The sequence below is a fragment of the Syngnathoides biaculeatus genome, chromosome 15 (genome assembly GCF_019802595.1).
Source record: "Syngnathoides biaculeatus isolate LvHL_M chromosome 15, ASM1980259v1, whole genome shotgun sequence".
NCBI classification, from domain to species: domain Eukaryota; kingdom Metazoa; phylum Chordata; class Actinopteri; order Syngnathiformes; family Syngnathidae; genus Syngnathoides; species Syngnathoides biaculeatus.
The window spans coordinates 10,256,353-10,281,134 of record NC_084654.1 but is presented as its reverse complement, the minus strand read 5'-3'; the positions used below and the strand labels follow the sequence as shown (position 1 = coordinate 10,281,134).

General features: G+C 39.5%; 1 protein-coding gene across 9 annotated transcripts in view; it reads left to right on the top strand.

The window, feature by feature from the left end:
* Positions 1-24,782, top strand: part of ralgapa2 (Ral GTPase activating protein catalytic subunit alpha 2) — a 178,078-nt gene that overhangs the window by 25,998 nt on the left and 127,298 nt on the right. For all 9 annotated transcript variants that reach the window (XM_061843204.1, XM_061843199.1, XM_061843200.1 and 6 more), the window contains 12 exons: positions 7,557-7,614; positions 8,977-9,020; positions 9,220-9,400; positions 9,525-9,640; positions 10,112-10,250; positions 12,364-12,572; positions 15,086-15,331; positions 15,550-15,732; positions 18,449-18,583; positions 18,659-18,807; positions 18,891-19,002; positions 23,066-23,303. In XM_061843204.1, coding sequence (XP_061699188.1) covers positions 7,557-7,614; positions 8,977-9,020; positions 9,220-9,400; positions 9,525-9,640; positions 10,112-10,250; positions 12,364-12,572; positions 15,086-15,331; positions 15,550-15,732; positions 18,449-18,583; positions 18,659-18,807; positions 18,891-19,002; positions 23,066-23,303 — 1,810 coding nt within the window. The remainder of the gene's footprint in view (positions 1-7,556; positions 7,615-8,976; positions 9,021-9,219; positions 9,401-9,524; positions 9,641-10,111; positions 10,251-12,363; positions 12,573-15,085; positions 15,332-15,549; positions 15,733-18,448; positions 18,584-18,658; positions 18,808-18,890; positions 19,003-23,065; positions 23,304-24,782) is intronic.

Below are 24,782 nucleotides of genomic sequence, written 5' to 3'. Positions count from 1 at the left end.
GCAACTTAACCGTACTAAGCATGTTCGGAAGTTATGACAAAAGCACATGTTCGGAGCTTCTTCACGTACTGCGAGCGCATTTATGTCAAAAGTCATCAACATCATGAGCCCTGTCAAAGGAAATTCAGTTACAATGAAAACATTTCTGGGATATAACACAGGTAATGTTTAGATCACTGGTTTGGTAAACCAGGGGTTGTGGGTTCGTATCCCACTGGGGCCTCCATTCCCTGAGAAGGGTTGCGTCAGGAAGGGCATCCGGCGTAAAAATTGTGCCAAACATATATATGCGTTCATCTGAGATGACACGCTGTGGCGACCCCGAAAGGGACAAGCCGAAAGAAACTTGCTAATGTTTCAGTATCAAACTATAATATAATATATAAAAGTATGAGATTGTGATTTACTTAGACTTGATCTAAGTTCTAATGTTATAGTCTGTCCATACATCTAAATGCGAACAGTCATTTTCTCCCATGGTACTGTGTTATCTTGAAGTTGAAAACTTTTCCCCTCTACATGCTTTAGGAAGATATAGATCATCTACTGCTAGCTTTCATCAATGGATTGACAGTAGATACTGCCGTAAATTACGCTAGATTATAACAATACATCATGATGAAATAAAATTATTTGATTATATGAATACTTAGTTTTGAAATTGAATGTCTATTAATCTCTTTAAAAATGTCTGTCTCAGTCTGTGCCGTCTCAATAAATTATCATTATGGTATTATGTAACAACTACATACTCTGGTACAACAAGTCAGTAAGTTACTTTAATGTCTTTAGATTCCATCCCGAATCACACCCGCAACTTTATATCTGCCGGCATGACTGACCACACCCGTACATTTTTCAAATGTGAGTGACTATAGTAGTAAGGGCACTTTTACTTCGTTACAATGATCTAAATCTCCCTTGCTACTTTTATTGATCCATTATTGTTCATTGATAAACTATTTCATGTGCAAGACTGCGACTTCGACTTCCACATTGTTCAGTGTTTGTGCTAGTTCACCAATTAAACGACAAAGGAAAGTCACATGACCTCACACAATGTTTTCTATTTGCATTCCCTTCTATTTGCTGATCATTGTGGCCACCATTTTGGAAAGTTCGTCATTAGCGTAAATGCAATGGCGTATTACTTGTTTATATTTACATGAACAAAAACAACAGCTTCCACGTATTGCAGTATTTGTCCAGCAGTATTTGCCCAAATGTGGATATTTCAGATCACTTCTACCTTGCGAAAACAATGTGCAGTAAATTAAATTTTTTTTGTTTCTGCTACTTAGTCTGTACTTGAGTAAATGTTTCAGTGTACGTTTTAACTTTAAGTCACTTTTTGTAAGAGTACTTTTTACTTTTACATGAGTCACATTAGTGTCCAACAACCGTACACTTAAGAACAATATTTGACTCCTCTACCCACCTGTGGAGTGGACATCCTCTATTGCTACTCTTCTCTTTAAGCAAAATTTTTGCTCATCAGATCAGCCAGCGTCGTATTTGTTGCACTGGCCTTTTGTATTTCATGCTGAAATGTTGTGGCTCATGGCCCTGTTTGCGGTCTCAGCGGAACGTAACAATGGGCATTAAGAGTTGACATCTTGTATTAGGAAACATCTTCAATTAACAAATTAGTTTATGGCTGATAATGTTAAATATAGTAAGCAACGGAGCGATGTTGGGGATTATGGTACAACACAGAATGAACTAATATCAGAAATGCCCGAAAAACATTGTACTCAATATTTTCGTGGTGGCTGGATTTGGGATTAACGTTTGAAGATGGCAATAGTGAAAAATCAAGTGAAACGGACAACAATTTCAGTCCGTTCTTTTTCAGAATGAGAGTGCTCAAAGAGCAGGATGCTATTCATGTCGCATAGTTTGAAGCAGGGATCAGGTCCAGACAAAAAGAAGAAATTGGGAAAATGTAATTTTAATCTTAAATTCAAAATCAACATTTATTTGATTAGTGTCTACTTTCTTTTGGCTTGTCCTGTTAGGGGCTGCCACAGAGTGTCATCTCAGATTAATGCTCTATCTGTTTGGCACAGTTTTTACGCCGGATGCCCTTCTTGACGCAACCCCTCTTGGGGAGTGGAGGTAAATAACTAAATTAACGAAATGTTTACTTTGCCATATTGTCCTCTTCTGCCTTTTTTTTGGGGGGGGGACACCCCCCAACCAGACTTCGACTCAAATGTTTTCTTTTTTTTTCACCTTTTTTATCCTTTCGTGTTTGCATGTTTGATTTTTATGTCACAGAATGGATGTATTCAATTCTACAGCCATCAATTGATCACTTGAATTTTAAAACCAATATGTACAGCACATGTTTTTGAGAGCTTTTATTGGCTTTCTGATTCTTTTATTTTACGCTTCAATGCATCCAACTTCCCATTGTTTACTGGGCACTGGCCATTGTCATCATGATAAAGAGAAGTAACATTTCCATGATGTGGTCTGCTGCAAAAGCGAAAACTCAACTGGATACAGTGCTGTTTTGCAAAATAAGTGGCCCGATTTGATTTTGCTCTTCTGTTGCCATCTGTTGGTTGAAATTAAGTATACACTCAAATTTCTATTCTGTAATTGGTGTCATACTACAACTGTTTTTATTTTGGGTTTAGATGAGATTTGAGATTTCCTTTTCAGAATATCTTTGGAAACTAATTTTGGAACTTTTCACTAAAATGATAAAAGGAGATAACTGCAATATGAATGTGCAAATTCCTCATCTTGTAAATGTGTTGTATAGTCAGTGTTATATAATTTGTCGAGATGATTGATCTCAAAGTCAAAGGAGTGTTAATGATCAGTTACCTCATAGAGTCTGTGTTAATAAAAATGCCCTTATGGACCACCTCTCGGAGAAGTGTATTCTGCACCATGTCCAGGCTCTGCAGCTAGAAACTTAAAGGCGGATCATGTAAATGTGCTAAGACAGTAGTTGCACCACAGTAATGCTCCCATCTTTATGCTGGCATATGGCTGCAGATTATAGTAACTCCAGCAACCTTCAGTCCAGAGGAGTCTGCTTTCGCCTTGAATCAGCCAGTAAATTCCTCATTGTTAGGACCACCATTCTAGCTCCATGGGGAGTCTTTTGGAGCGAGCTTCTCCATCTCATTCTCACTCTCCTTTGCTGGTGCTCTATCCACAAGAGAAAGGGGGTGTTATTGTGTCTGCGAGCGCATGCACACATGTCCCCGTTTGGGAAGGCTTAACCGTGCTACCCTGCTGTGTTACAGCCCAAGATAATATCCCTGCTACCCCAAGGAGACAGACTGAGTGAGCCAAACAGATCCTGTACAGAGTTGCTATAATCCCATGTGGGCTCAATAGTAAGGTGCAGCTATGTCTTTCACGATCTCTGCTGCCACCGATAATGAAAGGGATTTAGTTCAGAGGAGAGGACAAGAAAGGGAAAGTTTAAAATGAAGGATGTCGAGAAAAGGAAATTGTTGACAAACCAAGTGAATCAAAATATTCGGTGATCTCTTGACTGAGAAGTACAAATCAATGGTACCATAATCAGAAGTATGTTTAGTGAAACAGTACAAGCAAAGCAAAACCAATTTATTTACATAGTGCATTTCATACACGAGGTAACTCAAATTGTGTACAGTGCAAAAATATCATATAAAAATGTGAAAGTGCCAAAAAGTATGTAAAAAAGTTGTTAACGTGCTAGGATGTAACAACAATACTTTGTGGCTGATGTCACGTCTCTTGGAAATCAAATTTGTGTACATCAAAGCAGCTGAACGCTTTTTCATCATGTTTGCTTTGGATTTCTTGCGCCACTATATGATCTGGGTATTGCAGTGTATATTGGATTTTAAAGCCAGGTTGTCATCCCCATAAACATTTTTAAATTGATATTGTAATGAAAAATACATATAACAGTATTCACTTCAATGTCTATATGGGAAAAAAAAAGTGAGCAGAGAGCACGTCATCCATGCACAAAGTTGCGCAATTGAGTGTCCCTCGACATCCAAGTGGTCGCTATATTAGTCGCGTCATCTGTCCTTGATGTCATTGTCACTTCCGCCGTTGAAAATTCGCAGTACCTGCTACTACGGAAGCCGAACAACAGAGATATTCGCATTTTTCCGACGCCCCTTCTGACACCAAAGGTCTTTTCGAAAAGGACAACACCACACAACCGAGTGAAGTTACCAGGGTAATGTTACACGATTGTTTCGAGCCCTCAGGGCAATATTACAGTATTGTTTCGAGCCATATTCAGATGATATCCAATCATGGCCAAACCACATCCCGTCCGATCCACTCCCACAGCAGAGATGACCCAACGCGGCTCATCGCATCCAGCCGTTGTGGCTTATGACAGAGCCAAGCGGTGCTGCTTTAGTCACAGTCAAGCCGGAGCGCTTTATGCGCGCACACGACTGAGTAACGCATTCTCGGCTGGGTTCTTCAGAGCCGCCCCCATCACAAAGCCCGACGCGCAGCCTTCGCAGAAGCTGTGACCGCCAAACGCGGCGCCGAAACTCAGCCACACCGGCTGAGGCGTGGTGGCATATAAGGAGGAGGTGGACCCGAGCTATGTTGCTTTTAGGGGTATGTTCAAAGTCGACGCAGTACTCGATGAACACTATCGAGACATGGTTGGCTGGGCGACGCGCACATCAACACATTTCATACGCGGATCTTTTGTTACGTTATGAGAGAGACCGATTACGTGGTCCGCCTCAAACTATTTTTTTTATTAGCTGTATGCGCATATCAACACATTTCATACGCGGATCTTTTGCTACGTGATGAGAGAGACCGATTACGTGGTGCGCGCCAAACTTTTTTTTTTTTTTTTTTTTTTTTTTTTTTTTTGGGAGCTGTATACACATCTACCTGTTATTTGGAACCCACGAAGCTCTTGTCCTCTTCACCCATGCAATCCATTTTTCACAACGAACAGGGTCTCTTTCAAACTTATGAAGGGTAATTCCATTCTCCCGAGTGTTCAAGCAATGTCCAGCAATGCAATGAGCCGGCATTTTGGCTAACACGAAAGAACAATGAGCTACCTTCCCGGAGGTAAAACTAATGGAAACAAACGAGTCCACGAGGGGGTGCCGCTGTGCTTTACGTCACTTCCTGCTTCTTGTCGAGAAAACATCCCTGAGAGGATTTTCATGGCGGAATTTATAAAAAGCTGTGTATGTCAAAATCATGTTTTATGGTGAAAAAACACATGGGACCATATTGGCTGTGGGTTTTTCATTAATAATATACCAAAAATCATCCGTTTGACGACACTTGAGCTTTAAGAGAAACTTAAATAATTTAAGGGTTCATCACACGGGCTTATTTTCAAGCAAAATAGTAGAATGTTGCAACTAAAGATGTTTAGTATAAAAAATGGGACAAATCATTGATTACCTAACAGCAGGGAAAAAAAAAAAAACCTCAGGGATCTGTCTTTTTCTAAAATGGTTGCCACAGTCTGATACAGTTTGTTCTCCTCTGCCATCCTGGTGCCTCATACCATTAAGTTCTTATTCTTAAATTCAGAGAGGGCAAGACAACAATCTTTATCTGGTCGAGTGTCAAGTTTGACTTCACACAGACATCCAGCAGTAGATAGGTTTGTCCCCAGGAATAGGGCAGCTATTTTCTTCTTATGGAGGTTGATATCTGCTATCGTATCTAGATCTCAGAGCTCAAATGGTTTTGTATTCCATTAGCATTGCTTTTTTTTTTTTAACTTTAAAATCTTTTCGAAAGCTGACTGAAAGTCAGCGTGGAGACTTTAGTATTGGAGTAATGTGTTCTGACTTCTTTGTTCCTGTGAGAATCTGAGTTGCATCACTCAGCTGCTCCTCTTTTGGGGGAGTCCAGTCAGAAGACCATTAAGACTTCTTTATACTTGTACGGGCGGTGACCGCACTGACGTTACCTGCGCACAGTTAGCCTTTATGCTCGAGCGCAAACTATACACTATTTTCAAAAATCAGCTGCAGTTCTCTTCTCAGTCAGGGATGTCACTAAAGCTGGTATTGGCTAAGACATCACTCGTTGGAGTTTCCTCTACATTTTATAGCCATTTCTGCTAGCCCTTTTTATGTATCTTTCTGGAACAAGGAACAAAGCAACAACAATGTGACCGTGGAACAGTGTCTGCTAGAACAAATTGATCAAGATAACCAGATGATACGTTAATTATGCTTCAAAATTGAACAAGAAGGCACCTGTGAAACCAAGGGGAACACTGAGTACGTCATAACAGCATGTGACTAAATCAGACCATTCATGAGAGATGATCTCCGGGGCATTCTGCGCACAGCGACAATCTTTCTTGTGTGTACGTCAAGTGATGCATAGGGGCCACGTGGCCCAATGCGAGAGTTTTAAGAGGTCTTTACAGTTGTTAGGTCTACTTGAAATAAAAGTTTTGGTGAGCTTCTCCTGGTCTGTTTGGTGCATGCGTGCCTTCACACATGTTCTCCAGCTGAGGTTATTTTAAGTAACTGAATTGAAATTTCTGTTGAAAGTCAGCTTGGAATCTCATCAGTACCATACACCAAGGTTTTGGACTTTGTCTTTGGTTTTTAAGGAGTGCTTGGAGTTATTGACTAGCAGCCATCCTTTTTTCCCTAGTCCCCAAAACAATTCTTTCAGTTTTGTTAATAGAAGAAAGGTTTTGCCTCATCCATTTATTCATCTGTTTTAGACAGTGAAACAACGCCCCAATTAACCTCAACTATATAATTGTGTCTCATCTGCATAACTACAATAGTCAACATTAATGTTATGAAGAATTTGACCCATTTTACCCCATTATGCCTGATTTTTAGATCAACTCTTTTTTTCTATTATTTATTGGTAATTTTAACTAATCTTTGATCTTAGTCCTATCGTTGTTGATGTTATTTACACAATTGTTATTATTATTACTGTTATTATTGTTAGTAATAGTAGTAGTCACCGGTTCATGGATGTTCTACAATAGCAGAGGATGGTTTATTTTTGCAGAGGTTTCTGTAGTATTGAAAATATTTTTTTCACCCAGATGCAGAAGTAAACGTTCCTTTGGGAGCTTCACAGCTCTTCTATTTTCTGTCTTATTGCAGCAGAACAGGTTTTTTTTTATCATGGTAAACTTGACCTCTAAATTAAATTCATGAAGTCTTCTTGATCCGCTGATTTGGAATTAATAAACCATTGGCACATAAATTGCTCACATTTCAATGACTATTATCAAACTTGTGTGTAAGCTTGTGAACGATCTCAGTTACCTAGCAATTGTTTTCATCTCTCCAGATGGGAAGCCAGTTAACCTACTGCAGCTTTGACGAGTAATAATTAGTTGCTGAAAGGTTAGGGCATTCTAATTGAGTTGTAAAGCAGTTGGGAGGTGAGGTGATGACGTTTCTTTGTACTTTGTTGTCTTGTAAAAGCAGGGAAAGAGCGGTAAAGGGACAAATACAGATGTCCCTAAACCTATTTGCCAAATGGTACTGCATAAAAGAATAGCTGATCATTGCTCACTGATTGATATGATTTGTTTCCAACAGAAAATCCTGCAGTTTTTGCCGGAGAAAATCTACAACCGGTGGCAGTTTCACAGTATAGGTATGTACAATACTGATCTTTTTTTTTTTTTTTTCAACAAATGAAACAAGCAAAAAAACCAAACCAACAAATACACTAATTGACACTAATTTGAAGATTTTTTTTTTCAAGAATCTAAGTGCATTTTAAATGTAGTGCTGTGGAACAAGTATTGCCCCCTTCTCAAATTCTTATATTTTTGCTTTCTTTCTGATCTTCAAGATCATCAAACAAATGTAAATGTAGTGGTTCCTCTACTTACGAAATTAATTAGTTCCGGAAGTCATTTCGTAATGTGAATTTTTCGTCATTGGAGGGTTTTTTTCATGCAAATAGTCTAACCTGTTTAGAAATGGCTTTTGTAACCCTTTCCACATTGATTTACAATATGTTGATTACTTTATTTCTCAACTACTCTGGAATTTTGGGGGATTTCGTCATTTTGTTGCAGCTTTTTTTAGATCTTTTGTCTGACTTGATTTTCTCAGAACGAATCTTGTTTCAGGCATTTCTTTACTGAACAGGTCTGGAGGTAATCAGGTTTGGGTGTGACCAGAGGAAATTAATTATGATTAGAGTGGGCCAAAATATCTCCTCAGAGATGTGAAGTTATCATAAAACGCTTGATTTCAGTTATTTATTCTGAGGATGTCTCAATAGGTTTTGGTGGCCCATTACTTTTTCACACAGGGTTGTTAAACCAGTTTTTCTCCTCCCTTATAATTTAACTCCCCATTTATGTTCATATTGGTTATGTTTGTTTGATATTTACATTTATTTGATGTTAATAGGCAGTGGAACATCACAGTTGCTATTGTTTTTTGTCCTACATACAACTCACTCATTGTTTCACCTCTCAAATCAAAGAAAGCACCACACTAACCTTAAACTTTTTCTTCTGCTGACATAAATCCACTTTAACTGAGGTAACTGGCTGCCTCATGTTTCCTTCTAGGATCTGTCAATCTGCAGTTTGAGTGCTTGTCCTAACTCTCTCTCGCAGGCACAGACTCAACCCGAGTCATTTAGCAATCAGAGCTTTGTCTCATTTGATTGGAGCAGACAGCTTCTACGAAAGCATGTCACTGCCAACAAATTTCACATAAGTTCATTTTCATTAGGAAAATGTGACCCTAACACACACACACACACACCACACACACACACACACACACACACACACACACACACACACACACTTTCACAGCAATTCTCTGAAGACCCCCACCAAGGTCAGTCTATCTGCCTTGGTAAAGAAAAGACAGCTATACATGTCCAGTCAGTAGTGTTTGTTGTGACTGTGAGCATCTGGGTGGATGTAGGTGGAGTCAATATAAGGCATGCAAAAACCTAACAAATAGCATTTGTTTCTTTTTTTTCCAGGCTCTATTCTGAAAAAGCTTCTACACACTGGAAATTCTTTCAAGGTAACTGCTGAATTTATTCCAACATAATAAGACGAATTACCCAACTGATGTCAAGTGTAAAAATGTTGCATTTCTTCCAATACTACTTAATTCACAGCTTCATATTCAGTTACACGAGTCACTGTAAACATGAACGTTGATTCCACTTTTGCATTTTTTTTATATCCGTATTGGTCCCTTTATCCATTTCCTAATCTAGATCCGATGTGAGGGGATACGTCTCTTCTTGCTGTGGCTGCAAGCCTTGAGGGACAATTGTGCTGAGGAGCAATTCCTTATCTATGCCTGCCTGGTGCCAGGTTTCCCTGCAGTGCCCTCTTCCAGGGGGCCTTGTACCCTTGACACGATCATTTACAACCCTTTCTCCAACCCACCTGATGGTAAGCAAGGAAAAAACAGTGGCTTACATACTGCTTCATTCTTGTTTTATTCAGTTGTTGATTCAAGTTGAGGGACTCTATGGTGCTGTGGGTATTTTCTTATTGTATATGTCAATGTGAACAGCTAAGGTGGTGCCTGAAGAGATCACGCCACTTGTCCCAGCTGTGTTGGGCGAGAAGATAGCAGATGACCAAACTTGTTACATCCTCGAAACCCTTCTCAAGTTCATGGTTACCCAGGTAATTGCTACTGTTCCAAGGGAAATACCACATAGCTATTTTTCTCATCACATTTGGCCCTTGATTGCCTCTAACCCAAAGGGGAAGTTTGTTCTGGTTATTATTATCAAACAAATCTATAATTTGAATATTGAATTTACTAGTCTTGCATGCCTTGATTTATATGCTCACTTCCTTTCTACTTTATTAGTTTTTGGATGCTACAGACATCGTGAGCATTTCTTCAAGTGCTTCTCTTTTGTACAATTGGCAAATGAAAAACCAAAACGTCTTAGCAGTTATTTGTTGACTGTCAATATAATAATTTCATTTGCACCTAGGCAACATCATTTTGCCTTTGCAAGCTATCGCTAAGTACAGTACCTTCAATCCATTGTGGAGCAAAGAAACTGTCAAAGACTGAGTGATTGTTTATTCAACGCCACTCCCAGTAACCTGACCTTGTCAGTCTTTTTTCTGTCTACCTGCCAGGCATCCAGTTTAGAGTGGAGAAATAAAGAAAACCTGGAGACAGGCTTCAGGTTTCTCTTCAGCCTGTTCAAGAAGTACTACCTTCCCCATCTGTTTCCGTCCTTCACCAAACTCACAAATCTCTACAAGCCTTTATTAGGTAAGGGGGTGCTCTTTTACAGTACATACACGAAATCTATCAAAACAGCAACAAATCACCTTGACTAATTCTTGTACACGAATTTGCTGCCCTATACAGGATCCTAACAAATAGTAGTAGTAAAATCTGCCTACATCAACAGGTACTGGTCTTAGAATATAATGAAAAAGTTGATTTATTTCAGTCATTCTATTCAAAAAGTAACAATTGTATAATTTATACATTCATTTCACCCACTGAGATTTCAAGTGTTTTTCTTTTAATATTGATCGTTATAACTGACAAGTAATGAAACACAGTTGAATATTTCAGAAAAGTTGAAAATTATGTAGAATTGCAATATTGAAGACCCCTGGGTCCACACTCTAACTAGCCACTTAACTTAAAACACCTGCAAAGCCCTTTAAGTAGTCCCTCAGCCTAGTTCCGTCAGGGCACACAATCTTGGGGAAGACTCCTGACCTGACAGTTGTACAAAAGACAAACATTGACACCTTGCACAAGGAGGGCAAGACATAAAATCTCATTGCTAAAGAGGCTGGCTTTTCACAGAACTATGTACAAGCATATTAATAGAGGTGAATGGAAGGAAAATATGTGAGAGCAAAAACTGTACAAGTAATGGGGATAACTGCAGCTGGATTCACTACCGTATTTTCTGCACCATAAGGCGCACCGCATTATAAGGCTCATAGAATAGACACTACAGTACAGGCTGGGGTTACGTTATGCATCCATTAGATGGAGCTGCACTAAAGGCTCAATATTGATCAATGTAAAAGGTGCACCGGATTATAAGGCGCACAGTCCCTTTTGGGAAAATTAAAGGCTTTTAGGTGAGCCTTATAGTGCAGAAAATACGGTACTTCAAGAAACGACACGCACAGACGAATGCAAGGCTTTGATTTCGGTTCTCGCATTCCCTGTGTCAAGTCACTCTTGAACAAGAGACAGCATCAGAAGTGTCTCGCCTGTGCTCAAGAGAACAAGTACTGGACTGCTACCGAGTTGTCCCAAGTTATGGTCTCTGATGGAAGTAAATTTTGCACCTCCTTTGGAAATCGCGGTCCCAAAATCTGGAGGGAGGAAGGAGAGGCACAGAATCCACATTGCTTGGTGTTGAGTGTGAAGTTTCCACAGTCAGTTATGGTTTGGGGTGCCATTACATCCTGGTATTGGTCTGCTGTGTTTCCTTAGGATCAATGTCATCGTGTACCAGGAATTTTTAGAGCACTTCATGGTTCCTGCTGCTGACCAACTTAATGGAGATGCAGGTTTCATTTCCAACCGGACTTGGAACCTGCACGCTGTGTCAAAGCCACCATTACCTGGTTTAAGGTCCATGGCATTCCTCTTTTTGATTGTCTGCTAAATTTGCCTGACTTCAACTCCATTGAAAATCTATGAGGTATTCTGAAGAAGAAGATGCAATACGCCAGACCCAACAATGCAGTAGAGCTGAAGATCCACTATCAGATTAACATGGGCTCTCATAACGCCAGAGCTTTGCCACAGACTGATGTACTCCATGGCACGGCCCATTGGTGCAGTAATTCAGGCAAAAAGAGCTGTGACGAACTATTGAATTCTGTACATTCTCATACTTTTCACATTCATACTTTTCAGTTCAGCAACATTTCTGGAAATATTTATTTTTTATCCATCTTAAATAATCAAATGTTCTGAGATACTGAATTTGATATTTTCTTTTGTTGTCATATACAATGATCAAAATTAAGAGAAATAAACATTTGAAAAGTATTAGTCTGTTATGATTGAATATGGGTTCAACTTTTTCAATGAAATTCCTAGAGGAAATCAACTTTTTCAGGATATTCTAATTATATGACCAGCACCTGTATATAGTACTGATCACTTGGGATTGGACCCCTTAGGACACATTAAAAATACCAGTTAAATGGCTCTATTTCTCCATCATAAACTACTGTGAACAGTATTGAAATTAGTTTTTTTCAAAGCTTCCTACTTATGTAGTGCATGTGTTCATCTGTCTGTCAGTCTGTCTGTTTGTCTTTCTCTGAATTTGTCAGATTTTTTTAGTTTTTCCATCTTTAACTTCCCATCTATTTTCCCCTCTTGCTCCTGGAAATAGACCTCCCACATCATAGACCAAAACCCTTATATGTGCCAGTGACAAGGAATAACGAGAGCACCTACTGCACTCGGGACCAATACCTGGCACCTCGTGTGGCTTTCATCACCTGGCTGGTCACCTTCTTCCTCAAGAAGAAGTTCATCACCAGTGCTACAGCAGCGCAGAACACCAAGAATGGCCCTGAAGTCCTTCCAAAGCTCATCCAAGTGGGAAAATTTCATCAATCTACATAAAGTTAAAGATACATGAATATTTACAGTTTGAGTCACTGAGCTGTGGTATCATTGCAATATGTCCACCTCCCAAAATACCCTTCTGTTCAAAGACCAAGAAGTAATCTGCTAATGAAAGAATATAGGGCTAGATAAACAAAGGATTCTCAGAGCATTGAATTGATTGCAACTGGACTGTTCTGGTTATCTTGGACATGTCACCATTCATCCTTACAGGCTTCATCAGCTAATGCACATGGACAAGATAGAAGGATTTTGAACTGACAAAGTATTCCAATACACTTCCAACCTGGTAACACCCTGAACTAGATGCTGTTACATACCAAAAATGTGATATCAAAACCCAAAAGAACAATCTGGTGTAGATTGTCAAGTTCCGAAAATGTATATACTGTATTGGATAAACTTAGCAACCACTGTCCAGGCACATATTGCAATATTGGCACGGTGACTCTTAAGGTCCAACACACAGCTGTCTACCCGCACTTCAGAGAAACTTTTTATTTCTGGAAAAAATTCACACATCCTGGAAAGTGAAGACAGATCTTTTGAAAAAGAAGAGCAAGAGAGACAATCATCTCTAAACCAGAGGTGGCTGAAAACACATACTACCTCCCACAAGCGGTCAATGCTGTCCTTTCCTCCCTTCCACAGAGACTCAATAATTTAGCCACTAAGAAACTACGCAGTGGCGGCATGGTGGCATGAGAATGAAATGACCTAGGTGAAAGAGAGTGCTGTAATTTTTTCATTTATATTAACAGTTACGCCCTGTCAGTGCCACAGGTTTGGCTGTACGGAGTGACATTCTAGTTATATTGTATGTACACAGGCAAAGTCCTTTCTGCAGTGCAGCTTAACAAATGTCATTTTGCATCCCAGAAACGTGAGTTCATCCGTGGTTGAGGCATGTCTTTGACTTGGGGGATAAATGGTGAAGTTTGACCACCGACACATAGGCTGGCGCTGTCCTTTCAAAACTGTGCATTAACTGATAAAGCTAGCTCAGATGAGAAGTAAAACATCTAGTTACAGAATTTTGCTGGAGAAAAAATACAAATTCGATATGAAAATTATTCTGACCCCTTTAATTTTTCCCATTGACCATTGCAACCATTTCCTAAAGTCATTTTTAATTTTTTTTCCTCATGAATGTACACAGAGCACACTCTATTGACAGTAAAATAAAAAAAATGGAATTATTGAAAAAAGAAATCTGAAATATTACATGGACATTAGTATTCACTCCCTTTGCTTAGTATTGATTCGAAGCACCTTTTTGTGCTTTTCACACTCATATGTGGGGATCCACTGCCATTCATGCTTGAAGATCCACTCCATATCTGTCAGGTTTTCATCCAGGATATCTTTACATGGGCGTATTCATCTTTCATTCAGTGTCTGTGCCTGCAGCTGAAAAACACCCTCACTGGACAACGCTGTAACTGCTTCACATGCTTCACTGTTGGGATTATATTGGGGAGGCGATGAGCACTGCCTGTTTTTCATGGCCAAAATGTTCCACCTTGGTTTCATTAGACCAGAGAATCTTATTTTTCATCATCTGGGAGCGTTTTTATTTTTTTTTTGGGCAAACACTGTCTGGGCTTTGCTTTCATGGGTCTTGCATTGAGAAGATGCTTCTGTTGTGCCACACTCCCTTAAAGCCCTGACTGGTGTAGGGCCGCAACAATTTACTGACTTTCTAAAATTTTTCTTCCATAACCCCTCCTGCATCTCTGGAGCTCAGCCACACTGATCTTTGGATTGTTCTTTATTACTTTCACTAAGGCTCTTCTATCCCGATTGATCAGTTTGGTCCTAGGGCCTGCCCTAGGAAGAGTATCGGTCATCCCAAATGTCTTCAAATTAAAGATCATGCAGGCCACTCTCTTTTTCAGAACCTTCAGGGCAGTAGAAATTATTTTGTGAGTAAAAACAGCTACTTGAGCTAGTAGAGCCATGAGGCCAGATGTTCTGGACCAAAGTACTTCTGTTTCAATATGGGTAGTTCCTTCGAGCTCATGATTCTCATTTGCTCTTCCATGCACTATGAGCTTGAAGTTCTTATATAGGTACCTTTACGCCTTTTCCCAATCAAGTCATATTACTGAAATTTACACAAGTGGGACTTCATTGAAGGTGATCATTAGAAACATACAGCATTTTAGTTAAATATACGAGAATCACAGCAAAGGGTCCAAATATTTATGGCCATGTCTGGGAAAAAAACTAAATCCACATTCTTTTTTTCAAAATGGGGGTGCTTTGTGTATATTCTTGAGGAGAAAAAATATTTTACCAAATGGCTACAATATGAATTCTAGTACTGATAATAATACTGGTTGGGAAGTTGTGCATGTTGTTTTATGTTCTTTGGTTATATGTTGTTGCATTTATGGGTACTGTACTTCATCCAAATGACCACGTTTCTAAATATGCACCGTATGTACAGTAAATGTTTCTAACAAGCATGGCATGTCCAGACTGTCACTGCAGGTGGTGGCTTCCAGGAGAAGGAAAAGGAGAAGATGTCAGACGGGGACACAAACGGTCTCACGGGGGAGCCTGAGAAGTGCCACTCCAATAGTAGCACACTCTCTGATCGACGGCCCAGTGATTCCAGTTTATGTAGCATTGAAGAGGAGCACCAGTATGTCTATGACATGGTGCAAGCCATCTTACTGTCCACCAGGGATAATGTGAATTTTGTCAACGAGGTCTTCCACCAGGTATTAGTACAAATCGTTGAAGATTATTACTTGTTTAATGTCCACAATCTACCAGTAATTACATCGGACCTAAATTTTTGGCTCCCTGGCAGATTTGGCCTGGGTTTGAAGGGAATATGTTTCCCTCTGCTGGTTGTTTATTGCAAAGATCCCTCCAGTTACTGTATTATGCAGCTTCATCACAGATATAATAAAGTAATTGAATTTTCCTTTCCAAGGCTTTCTTGTTACCGTCCTGCGAGGCATCTGCAACCAGGAAGGTGATTAAAGTGTACCGAACGTGGATACTACAGGACAAGCCCAGCTTTATGACAGAGCCAGACAAAACTGCACAGGAAGATGAAGTAGATGATGGCACTGAGCAGATAATCAATGCAGAGAATAATAACATCCAAGCACAGGTATTGGTGTACATATTTAGATTGCTAAATATCCACAAAGATGCACTTTCAAAGAATACATGATGGAATTTTAGCATTTATATTTATGCTCATAACAAAACCCTGTTCTGGTAATTTATAAATGGGAAAAAATATTTTTAATTTTTCTCTAATTGAATTTTAAACTGTATTGCAAAGACCAATATCTTTATTATTTTGTCACTTCAGCCAAGCTGTTTTTTTTATTATAATTAAGAGCATATTGATGTACATCAAACTGAAACATACGTTAACGTGACAAGGTAAACATAGCTATGTATTTAATAGTCCTATTTTAGGTAATAGATGAAAATATCATTGAGGTAATGAAAAGTTTAAAAAAATGAAATAAAAAAAAAGTGTTGATTCAGTCAGAATTTATAGTAGCTCCATAAATTCTATATAAATTTCTATATTTATATAATACAATAACTTTCAGTCATTACAAATACATGCATACACCTTGATTTATTACACGATTTTTTTTTTCATTTACTCAGATTTATTGCACTCAGACAAATTCATGATTGAAAGACTTTTTTTAAAGGCAGTTACTCAAGTAGATTTTCAAGTCAATTAATACATTATACTTCAATAGAAAAATAACAGTCTGGCATAGATTCAAACTGGATAATTTTAGTGGACTGCACTGGAGTGGATTGCAAAGCTGAATTGATTGCAGATCTCAAGTGAAAACCAGAACTCAGCATTGTACTGTATTGTGTAAAGAAACAGTTGACATCGCTGGTATTTGAAATATTTAATTTCCTAAATACTCTTCCTGGAATCGGTCACCTTATTGTGGTGGAGGGTTTTGTGTGTCCCAATGATCCAAGGAGCAAAGATGTCAGCGGCTTCCCCGTTGCTAAGGTCACTCATTACAAACAGGTCCGAGGTGAGGGACCAGACAAAGAACAGCTGTAAGACAACTATAAAGAAAAACATAAATGGATCAAGGTTTTCCTTGCCCGAACACAGATCGCCGGGGCCCCCCTCTTAAGTAGGCCTGGAAATGGGGCTCGAAGGCGAGCGCCATCCATGGGGCCCAGCCGTGCACAGCCAGCAAGCTGAGATGATGGCCGAAGGGAGGGAATTTGGCAATCCGATCCCTGGCTACAGAAGCTGGCTCGATGGATGTGGAATATCACCTCTCTGAGCTGGTCTGATTAGGTATAGTCAGGCTCGCCTCTATGCACCGCTTGAGTCTTGACTGTTGTTTGTGCCTATGCACCAGCACTTCAGAGTACCCACCCTTTTTGGAGTCCTTTAGAAGGGGGTACGAGAGTGCTCTCTCTGGGGACGCCATCGTTCTGGTGGGGGATTCAATGCTCACATGGGCAATGACATTGAGACATGGAAGGGCATGGGTGGGAGCAAAAGCCCCGTGTTATTTGACTTTTGTGCTCATCAAAGATTGTCCATAGCAAACACGTTGTTCAAACATAAGGGTGTCCACAGGTGCACTTGGCACCAGAACAGAACAGAGGTCACAGTTCGATGATCAATTTTGTAGTCGTGTCATCGGAATTGCGACCACATCTTGGACACTTGAGCAGTCAAGTGATCACCACCTAGTAGTGATTTCCCTCCAATTGGGGGGAGGGAGCAAACGTATTGTGAAGGTCTGCTGGAAACGGCTGGCAGAATCTCTTGTCAGAAGAAGTTTCAACTACCACCTCTGACAGAACTTTGCTCATGTTCCGGGAGAGGTGTGGGACGATGTTCTGCATCACCATTGCTGAGGTGGCCGACGGAGCTGCGGCTGTAAGGTGGTCTGTGCCTTTTGTGGCGGCAACACCCTAACATGTAGGTGGAAATCAACAGTGAAGGGTGCCATCCACCTGAAGAAGGAGTCCTATCAGACATATTTGGCTTGTGGGACTCCCGAGGGAGCTGATGGGAACCAGTTGGCCAAGTGGAATGCAACTTTGGTGGTCACATAGACAAAAACCCGGGCATAGGAGGAATTCGGTGAGGCTATGACGAAATACTTCACAGTTGTTGTACGCAGGACAACCCCCGATGCAATATGATTTTTTTTTTCCTTCATTGCGGGAAGGGCAGGCTAAAGAGATGTAACGAGATGATCGTTCCAGATATGTATCACAATTGTGCAACATTAAAAAAAATCGTATTTGTTACAGTTAGGGCTAAGGATAGGATTATGACTCAGGTTTTTGGGGGGATTAATAATGCCACCAAACTACAGTCAAATGCTAATTTTCCAGCCGGGAAGCTGCAGTGTTTGTCCTACTTGAATAAAGTAGCCATATTTTGGTGCCATGCTTCCTGCTGCCAATCATATTGGACCAGGCTGTGTCCTGCTGAAACTTGAGTTGAATTAATAATAAAACATTAATGCAGAAATCTGAATTTTAAAAAAAATTTTGCATTCATGATAACTTTTCTACAAGAAGACAATAAATCATAGTCATTGAAAAGTGGTTAAAGGATGTGTCATTCTAACAAATAAAACAAGAACAAGAAAAGACTCATTTGTTGCTAAGTGACAGTTATTGTAAAAGAAGGTCTAATAATTATTTTAAAGTTTGAGAGAAGGGTTCTGAGAGAGGTGGAGCCCATCTGGAACAATGTTGTCTGTAAATTTCTGTCACACGGTGGACAATTTTTGGTTTATTGCTTTTTCATTGGTTTATTGATTTGTTTTGAAAGGTTGACTAGCCAGGTCTTTTAACAGGTACTTGAGAGTCACGGCCACAAGCGATCGTCAAGTTGGGGAAGGACCTACTCTTTTAGCAGCGCAATCAGTCGAGGCTTTCTCACGGAGGAGCAGAACAGGGACATCAAGGCAGGAATCCAGCCCACACTACAGGTCTGTCTGTTATGCACCGTGATCATGTCAATCGTCATACTAGTTTACTATAGTCATAGCTTTCTACAATTTTAGGTGTTCCTGACGAACTCTTCAAATGTGTTCCTCCTTGAGCCATGCCAAGACGTACCCAAGCTTTTGGAGAATCAGGTTGAGGTGTGTAAGTGTGTCCTGAGCATCTACCGGCACATGATCATGGAGCACACAATGGACACACAGACATGGTGAGTACAATATTTCTATGCCTGGTTAAATTTTTTTTTTTTTTCCCCATCACTCCAACCTATTCCGTTTCATTGTTTTGCAGGGAGCAGATGTTACAGGTCCTACTGAGGATAACAGAAGCAGTGATGAAGAGGCCATCAGAAAACCAAAGAAAAGACAGCTTCGCTGAAAGTCTGGCATCAATCCTTTTTCGGGTATGTCTGTTCCCACTCACAAATCGGGCTGTCACTCTTGAATATTTTTTTAATCAATTATACTTTTGATCATTCCATTGAATAATCACATAAAAATGTATTGCATTAAGGTTTATTCAAAAATAATTTATTCTGATTACTGTTTATTAAACAGTTGTTTGTTATTGTCTGAGGATTAAAAAACAAATTCCAATCAAATATCACACTTCAATGAGTGATATACTAACTAACCTTTTTAAAACTACCACTACTACTATGTGGGTAGTGAGTAATGCAAAGTCCTACTAGTTTGATACACACTTATAGTGCTGCGAAAAAGTATTCGCCCCCTCCTGATTTCCTTTTTTTTTTTTTTTTTTTTTTTGCCCGTTTAAGGTCAACCCATAGCTTTTCAATTGACCCCTCCGTACAGGGCACTTAACCACGCCTCCTGAAATGACGTCACGCCACGTGCGCTGACGTCAGACAAACAATTAGCAAAAATATCGGCGCAGCAAGAAAAGAATAGAGCGAAACTGCCCAATTTACCGGCTGATTTCTCAATCGCATTCTTAGCTAACAGTGAAATATAACTGAAAAGCAGACAAGAGGGTTCAGGTATTTCAGCGAGCGGTATTTCAATGGTATTTCCATGCATATCGACGGAGAAACCATTGATATTAGCGGGAGATCTTTCCGGAGTCAGAGGAAGACCGAGAAGCCACATAATTTAATATATTATAACCCAAAGACGAATTCGTCATTGACAGTTTCCTATTTTCGTGTTACATATCCCACTTGTGTGCAGAATCTGTATATGTATCTGCATAGCCGTTTGTGAACCGCCGTATGAAGGGAAAGAAGGCGAGGCTTGATTTACGAGTTGTTTCTCTCGTTTTCTTTGTGTAACGTCACGCGCTCCCCTCAATAATTATTCTTGAATTAGTGCCGAACCTACGTAAGTCCCAACCGAGTACGACAATCACTACTTTAGTGTCCTCAAACATCCTTTCTTCAGTCTTAGTGTCTCGGTGCACGTCGAAGGCTTTTAGGACTCGCTAGTCCGGTTTAGCTTAGCTCGCTAGCCGCCAACAGAGACACGTTTGTGCAGTCAGATCATCGCAAAATATCGCTCAACTCAGATCAAGTGTGTCAATCATTCACACTTAGCTATGTTATGCAAGCGAAGAACTGCTAATTCATTTATATGAGACTTGTATTGAAAATCAAATATAGGGCATACCTTCGTGCAAACACAGTCCGGTTTAGCGTAGCCGCGAACAAAGGGACACGTTTGTGCAGTCAGATCATCGCAAAATATCGCTCAACACAGATCAAGTGTGTCAATCATTCACATGTACTATATTATGCAAGCGAAGAACTGCTAATTCATTTATATGAGACGTATTGAAAATCAAATATAGGACTTACCTTCGTGCAAACATATCTGTTCCGGTTGATGGATTCAGTTGATCATGCAGTCTTCCACAAAGTTTTATCCATCAAAGACATTTTTCGTACTCGGTCTTCTGTTCTGGTTGATTTTAGATGGATTCAGTTGATGATGCGGTCTTCCACAAAGTGTGATCCATCAAAGACATTTTTCGTACTGGCTCTTCGGTTTTGGAAAGGGTACAAATTGAACTCCAACTAGCCTTTCAGGATACCTGTCGTCACTATTACAAAGTCCGTGACTGCACCTCTTAACCATATCTATTGTTAAAGAACCCAAATACGCGATAAAACTCCAACAGAAGCTATACTGGACCATCCAGCGTTGTCTGAGAAAACTGCGGGTCCAAAAAGGGGCGTGGTTTATGCAGATCTCTGGCCTCTGATTGGTCAGTGACGTGGATTGCGCAATTTCTACAGAGGGGTCAATTGGATTTAAAGCCGGACTTTGAGTTTGCCACTCCAAAACCTGAATTTTAGTTTTTTCTTTGTTTTTTTTGTTCCTTAATCAATTGAATTGTCATTTGAAAACTGTATTTTTTATTTCCTTGAATTGTCTCTGAGTGATATTAAATTTGGTTTGATGATTTGAAACCTTTGTGTGTGATAGATATGCAAAATAAAAACAGAAATCAGGAGCCCAGCACTGTATGAGGCATCTTCATATCAATTATTTGTCAATGACACCACACTACAGCTCCAAATGATTATTTTTGTAATAGATTAAACTGACTACAATATTTTTATTTAAACGTGTTATGATTTAGTTACTGTTTGTTCCGTCACACAAATGTTGCAAGCAGATTTTTGCAAGTGTCTTATTTTGATGAACCACAAATATAATCAATCTGCATACTTGGAAGAATACAGACATCCGAGAATATTTACTATTAAGTGGGTGAAATTGGAGAATTCGGACAGTTTTATCTCTTTAATTGATTGCCGTAAGTTCATGTGTAAAGTGCAGATTTTACCCCCCAAAAATTTTCGTCAATAGTTCCCATTATGCAGTGTTAAAGGGAAAAATGGAAAATACTTTCACATTCTATCAATGTATGGTGCCATCTGAAGGTTCTGAAAAAGCTGGACCCTTTCATAAGAATGTTTTTCAATTATTTGCAAATCATGTATGACCCATATTTAATTGAATACACTACCATGACAAGTTATTTAATGTTCAAACTGACAAATAGTTGTTTTTAGCAAATAATCATTAACTTTAATTTTTTTGGGCTGCAACGTGTTCCTAAAAGCTGGGACATTTTGCAAAAAAATGACTGATATACATGAGGAATGCTCATCAAACACCTGTATGGAACATCCGACAGGGGAACAGCTTAATTGGGAAAAGGGGGATGCCATGACTGGGTATAATAGAAACTTCCCTGAATTGCTCATTCAAAAGCAAAGATGGGGTATGGTTCACCTCTTTGTGAACAAGTATGTGAGAAAATGGACAAACAGTTTCATGATAATGTTCCTCAATGTATAATTGCAAAGAATTTTGGGATTTCGTTATCTATGAACCATAATATAATCAAAAGGTTCAGTGGATCTGGAGAAATCACTGCATATAAGCAGGAAGGCTGAAAATCAACATTAAATGCCCGTTCCCTTTGATCTCTCAGGCGGCACTGCATCAAAAACCAACATCAATGTGTTAAAGATATCACCACTTGGGCACTTAGAACACTTCAGAAAACCAATGTCAGTAACTAAAGTTTGACGCTCCATTTATGAAACTTAAACTTAAAACTCTACTATGCAAACAAAAAGTCAGTTATCAACATCACCTCGAAATGCCACCGGCTTCCCTGGTCCATATCTCATCTAAGATGTACTGATGGAAAGTCGAAAAGTGTTCTGTGGTCCGACAAGTCCACATTTCAAATTGGCTTTGAAAATTGTGGATGTCGTGTCCTCCAGGCCAAAGACAAAATGAAACATCTGGACTGTTAAGGATGTCATATTCAATAGCCAGCATCTGTGACGGTATGGGGTTCGTTAGTGCCAACGGCCTGGGTAACACCCATATGTGTGAAGGCACCATCAATGCTGAAAGGTACATACAGCCTTTGGAGAAACATATGCTGCCATCCAAGCTTTTATAGGAACGTGTTGTAGGCATAAAATTTACGATCAGTGATTGCTAAATATAATAAAATGTATCAATTTGAATATTAAATATCTAGTCTTTGTAGTATATTCAATTAAATATAGGTTGAACATGATTTGCAAATCCTAGTATTCTGTTTTTATATATTCAAAATATCCCAACTTAATTGGAATTGGGTTTGTAGTTTTTTTTGATAATTTTGAGCTAAATTTCATGGGTGTGTATTACTGTATAAACAGGTGAGCAGTAAAACACGAGAAATCATAGTAATAGTTACATGTCTACTCTGTTTCATGCCTTAAGTTATTGTACATATTTATTGTTTATCCTTAAACAAATAATTATCAAAATATTAGTTTTGTTGATGAATTGGATATTTGTTTAGTTGTCTATTACTTGTCTTGACTGACTTCTCTCTTATCATGACAATTACAAACGATAGGTAGTTTCGTTTGTCAGATCACAGTCTAGTGTTTAAAGTGTATCTATTTATTATTGCTCTTATTTTGCATTTAGACCATCATTGTGGCATGGGTGCGAGCCAACCTATGTGTGTTCATCTCTCGGGAGCTCTGGGATGAGCTGCTTGCAGTCCTGTCCTCTCTGACTTATTGGGAGGAGTTGGTGACCGAGTGGGCCAGCATCATGGACTCCTTGACGGCTGTCTTGGCCCGCTGTGTTTACGGCCTCGACATGGCCAATCTGCCTCTTGATAAACTCAGTGAACAGAAGGAGAAGAAACAGCGAGCACGTGGTGAGGAAGACAACTTGCGCAGTGGGGGATTGGATGAGCAAATTTACTAAAAGTGATCTTCGTCACGTGTGCCCTGTTCCCCTTTTCGTCATCTTACAATTTACTCGAATCAATTCTAGGTCAAGTACATTCCGTAGCTATGGGCAAATGATAGCAAGGCTTTGGAGGTTGTCTCACTCTTCCTGAAGCAGATTTGATTTGAAACGCTGCATCAGAGCTTGTATCAAAACACCAGTGTCATGTGACTGAGTATGTTTGAAGCTACTAACATCATTGCTTTTTTTCTTCACACTTCATTCCTTCAAAATGTTTTGAAGCTTTTCATCAGTCTTTCAGTGTGTGTCAGTGGCTCATAGCATTTCAACGCATTCTGAGCCAATGACAGATTGACAGGTTTGACAGAGTTGCATGCTTTGGTTGCATACTAGCTATATAAGATGCATCATTATGCTTCAAAATGGGGATGTGAGGGTATAGCCATTTAAAGAGTGACTGTGAATAAACCCTTCAACATTCAAGCCTAAATGTAATTAGCATTTATTCTATTATTATTATTTATTCGGGTTCATCTGGAATATGTTTTAATGTATGAGGTACCACATCTGCATATTTTATTGATATGATGATGTAATTATTATTTGAAATTAATGTACAAAACACTTGACTGACCATACAGACTTTTCAGATTTTTTTGCTGCTATGGGAAACAGTGCCAGTACTTCAGTCGTGCTCTTTAGAGGTTGCTATGTCTTCAGTTGTCCGCTAGGTGTCACTGTCATTGAAGTCTTCAAGTTTTTAATCCTTTTCAGCACAAATTGTGATGAAAGCGTCAGTGTTTCATGAGGGTTGACTTCCCACCACTAACTTTCAGTTAGCTGAACCCATGATGTAATTTTTGAAAGCCTTCTGAAATTTGATCAAACCTTTAAACTTTGAAAAACAGCATTCGGTAGAAGACTCAAAATAGGCCTAGCCTTGCTGCTCCTATTACCGTATTTTCACGACTATAAAACACACTTAAAACTCTTAAATTTTCTACAAAATGGACGGGGCGCCTTATAATGGCAGTACTTGAGATTCGGTCACATTAGTTGCAGATGTGTAGGACTAAGATCACACAGCCAACCTCTCGTCAGTGCAGCAAGGTTGTCAGTCCATCATACCCTCAAACGAGGGTAGCCCAGAGGACATAGAAGCCAAGGAATTACTCGGACACCATCACCGAGTAAAGGCCACAAGTCTGGGAAACTGCCCCATCCAGCCCAGCCAGGGCACTCAGCCACACTGCTGACTGGACGAAACCGCCATTTTAGTGATTTGTAATTACAAAACACGAATAATAAAAACACTTTACAGTGGATCACCCCCAATTGCGGCGGACTGGAACTTTTGTTTGCACAAAAAATTGCCGGGAAATGTCATTTTATAGCCACGGTATCACAGTCTGAGAACATGTATACCATTCTTTTGTAATATCTC